The sequence below is a fragment of the Lactuca sativa genome, chromosome 8, assembly GCF_002870075.4.
Source record: "Lactuca sativa cultivar Salinas chromosome 8, Lsat_Salinas_v11, whole genome shotgun sequence".
Classification (NCBI taxonomy): Eukaryota; Viridiplantae; Streptophyta; class Magnoliopsida; order Asterales; family Asteraceae; genus Lactuca; species Lactuca sativa.
Genome location: NC_056630.2, coordinates 74,385,196 through 74,388,942, shown reverse-complemented (window position 1 = coordinate 74,388,942; position 3,747 = coordinate 74,385,196). Strand labels below are relative to the sequence as shown.

Here is a 3,747-nt window from a genome sequence, read left to right as displayed (position 1 = left end):
ACATCATACATCACTCATTGAATTTCAATGGATCACGTTTCGCACCAAAAGATCGTTGGTTGATTATGCCGGTCACTAGCTTTCTCATTGCTAACAAGTATAGCGTAATAATTATTTTTCTAAGCAAAGATAGTCCATCAACATGTTTTCCACTATGGTTTGGTCCCCAAGACATCTCAACTCATAGAGTTGTTGTTATTACTCTTGTTAGAAGTGATCATTATGTGAATGTTGATTTACATGGAGCATATCCAATACCTACTATTTTACCATTTTGGCGTCACAACAGATCATCACGGTCTGCTGGATGGAAAACTGTTTTATGCTACTCGCCTGAAGTCCTACATTTCTCCATTTACAATACACAGTAATTGTAACAATTCTACAGTTATAATATCTGATAATTAATAAAATCAAATTTATGTTTTGTTGTTTATAATTATTAAGATCTCTATAAATTAAAAAAAATTGTTTTTTTTAATTTAGCAAACTTATATATGTGCGATTCTGATGTTTCTAATATATATATCTATATATATATATATATATATATATATATATATATATATATATATATATATATATATATATATATATATATATATATATATAAACTAAAGTCGTAAAGTATAAGGTTTAATCTAAAAATCAGTATAAGTACAAGGGCATTTACTATAAATTTAAAAAGTAACATCTTTTTGAACCCTCACACACACACACACACACACACATATATATATATATATATATATATATATATATATATATATATATATATATATATATAAACTAAAGTCGTAAAGTATAAGGTTTAATCTAAAAATCAGTATAAGTGCAAGGGTATTTACTATATATATATATATATATATATATATATATATATATATATATATATATATATATATGGTTATGTTATTTTGTTTTCACTATCTATTGTGTGCATGTATGACTGATTCTGGACCAATCATTTTAGTTATTTTAAGAAAGTAATTAATGCATATTACATGTTGAAGATATAATAGATAATTATATCTTCAACATGTAATATGCATTAATTACTTTCTTAAAATAACTAAAATGATTGGTCCAAAATCAATCATACAGACACACAATAGATAATGAAAATATTTGAATCTATATATATATATATATATATATATATATATATATATATATATATATATATATATATATATATATATATATATTAAAGTCTTAGAAAATAAAAGGTTTGATTTAAAAATAAATATAAGTATAAGGACGTTTAAGGTAAAATGACAAATCACATTAATAATTTTGAATAAATATTTTTTATTAAAAAAATCAATTTAATATGTTAAAATCCATAATTGACATCTATCATTTCAATCTAATCTTCGTGCATTTGGATTTAGATTCGTGTAGATCACCCATTTTTAAAACATTAGTAAAAATATCAAAATAATCATTTAATTATTCGTTTTTTTCAAAAAAAAATAATATTTCAACAAAGCCCTTGGACATAGCTGGTAATCCATAAAAAAAAAACGTAAAATAAGAGTCCGAGTTAGCTATTATAACAGGCTAACAGCGTAGGGGATTAATCAGAGCCCCTGCAATTTTGATGGCTCAGCAACAAAGCCAGCCGAGATCCAACGCCGTCAACAAGATCGCACTGGCGTCGCTATCTGCAATGGTGGCGGAAACCACCACCTTCCCCATCGATATAACCAAGACGAGGCTTCAATTACACGGCATATCCCTCTCAACGACTCGCCGAGTCTCAGCATTTCAGGTCGCCGCCGACATCGTTCGCAATGAAGGCGTAACAGGACTGTACAAAGGCTTATCACCTGCGCTTATTAGACACATTTTCTATACACCGATTCGAACCGTTGGTTATGAACAATTGCGTCACGCTTTCCTCAGTGATGATAGTCAACCTCTTTCTCTACCAAGTAAGGCACTCATCGGAGGATTTTCCGGCGTTATTGCTCAGGTAATAGATCTCGAAACCCTATAATTTTACTTTTAGTCAGTTGATTATAGGGCTAAATGCAAGAGATAGTATTATTAGCTGCTACTATCATTTCTGATTGTAGGGTTTTTTCTTCAAAAGAACATCCCAGACAATAATCTGAAACAAAAATATGATTTTTCTTGTTAATATCTGTTTTTATTCATATATGGCATCCTCGACTTTTCTTCAATCTTTTTTGCCTCTTCGATTCTTAAGCTATACTTGCTAGTGCAAATAAACTACATATAATAAACAAAAAACAAGCAACAATTCACATAACACTTCAAATGTGTTGAGAGTATTAAGGATCAGAATCTGAAGAGGTGAAATCTGGAGTTACCCAAGTGGAACTATTTTTTTAGGGTTTCATCAGGTTCAGAAGAAACAGCCATTTTAAGGCACCTAATAAGATCATAACAATCCCTTTTCATTTTCCTTCATACTCTAGAATACTCTTCATTTGAAATATACAAAGACAAGTATCTTCAATTTGATTTTTACACTCGTGTTCTTCACCATAATAGTGCAGGTAGTAGCTAGCCCAGCTGACCTGGTCAAAGTCAGAATGCAAGCAGATGGTCAAAAAGTCAACCCCAGGTACACAACCCCACTCAACGCCTTACACAAAATCATAAACACCGAAGGCTTTTTCGGACTATGGAGAGGCGTATTCCCCAATATCCAAAGAGCATTTTTAGTAAACATGGGAGAATTAGCATGTTATGATCACGCAAAAACATTCATAATTCACAATAAAATTGCTAATGACAACATTTACGCCCATACTTTAGCCTCCATGATGTCTGGCCTTACAGCCACCACCATAAGTTGCCCTGCAGATGTTGTGAAAACTAGAATGATGAATCAAGGGATTAGTGAAGAAGGTAAGTTAAAGTATAGGAATTCTTATGATTGTGTTGTGAAGACTGTTAGATTTGAAGGGATTAGAGCTTTGTGGAAAGGGTTTTTTCCTACTTGGGCTAGGTTAGGGCCTTGGCAATTTGTGTTTTGGGTGTCTTATGAGAAATTTAGGTTGATTGTTGGGCTTCCTTCTTTTTAATAAAGGGAGAATTAGTAATTTGTAGTTTTGTAATTTTGTAATTGGTGAGTATGTATTTGTTTTAATAAATTATAATGTATGAACATTGTGTTGTGCTGCTTTCAAAATGGCACATGTTGCTTTGATAAACTGAATTGGACAATTGGATAATTTAGATCGGGACTATACGTTGCTTTGATAAACTGAATTGGACAATTGGATAATTTGGATCGGACTATATGGTTCAAAATTGTGGATTGGTTCAGACCAAAACTAACTTTATATTTTGGATCGGTTTTCGTTACAAAATTGAGAACTGAATATTCCAAAAAACACGAAGAACTTGTTATTTATCTAATTATGGTTTATTTTAGATTACAATTATACAATATATATATTTATTCCTTTTTTAGATTTGTTTAATTGTATTGGAAAATTTAGCCCAAGTAGAAAACATTTAATACAAATATTTCGTTCTGAGAATCCTTTTATATGTGTAATATAAATTATGATTTTATTTTCTAACAATTGTTTGTGTTTGGTAAGAGGACTTGACCAAAAAAGACAATGAGATTAGGGTGATGTTAAATGAATCCCTGTCACACACACATATGTTCCCTCAAGAGACTCATTTAACACCAACCTAGAATTACCAAGGTTGCCTTTAAGGCCATCTATACCAAAATAATGTCAAGACTTCAAAACTATC

At 30.5% G+C, this 3,747-nt stretch overlaps 1 protein-coding gene across 1 annotated transcript; it reads left to right on the top strand.

Annotated features, from left to right (window-relative positions):
* The first annotated feature begins 1,496 nt into the window (after positions 1 to 1,496).
* LOC111900603 (mitochondrial uncoupling protein 3) lies at positions 1,497 to 3,219 on the top strand. Its single transcript, XM_023896487.3, has 2 exons — positions 1,497 to 1,978; positions 2,529 to 3,219. Exons 1-2 carry the CDS (start codon positions 1,604 to 1,606, stop codon positions 3,057 to 3,059), a joined length of 906 nt encoding a protein of 301 aa, XP_023752255.1. The 5' UTR covers positions 1,497 to 1,603; the 3' UTR covers positions 3,060 to 3,219.
* The last annotated feature ends 528 nt before the right edge of the window (positions 3,220 to 3,747 follow it).

Bases quoted from the DNA above. Each gene is read 5' to 3' on its own strand.
- LOC111900603 (XM_023896487.3), top strand. From the start codon at position 1,604: ATGGCTCAGCAACAAAGCCAGCCGAGATCCAACGCCGTCAACAAGATC. The intron at 1,979-2,528 runs GTAATAGATCTC...ATAATAGTGCAG, and splicing joins TTTCCGGCGTTATTGCTCAG to GTAGTAGCTAGCCCAGCTGA.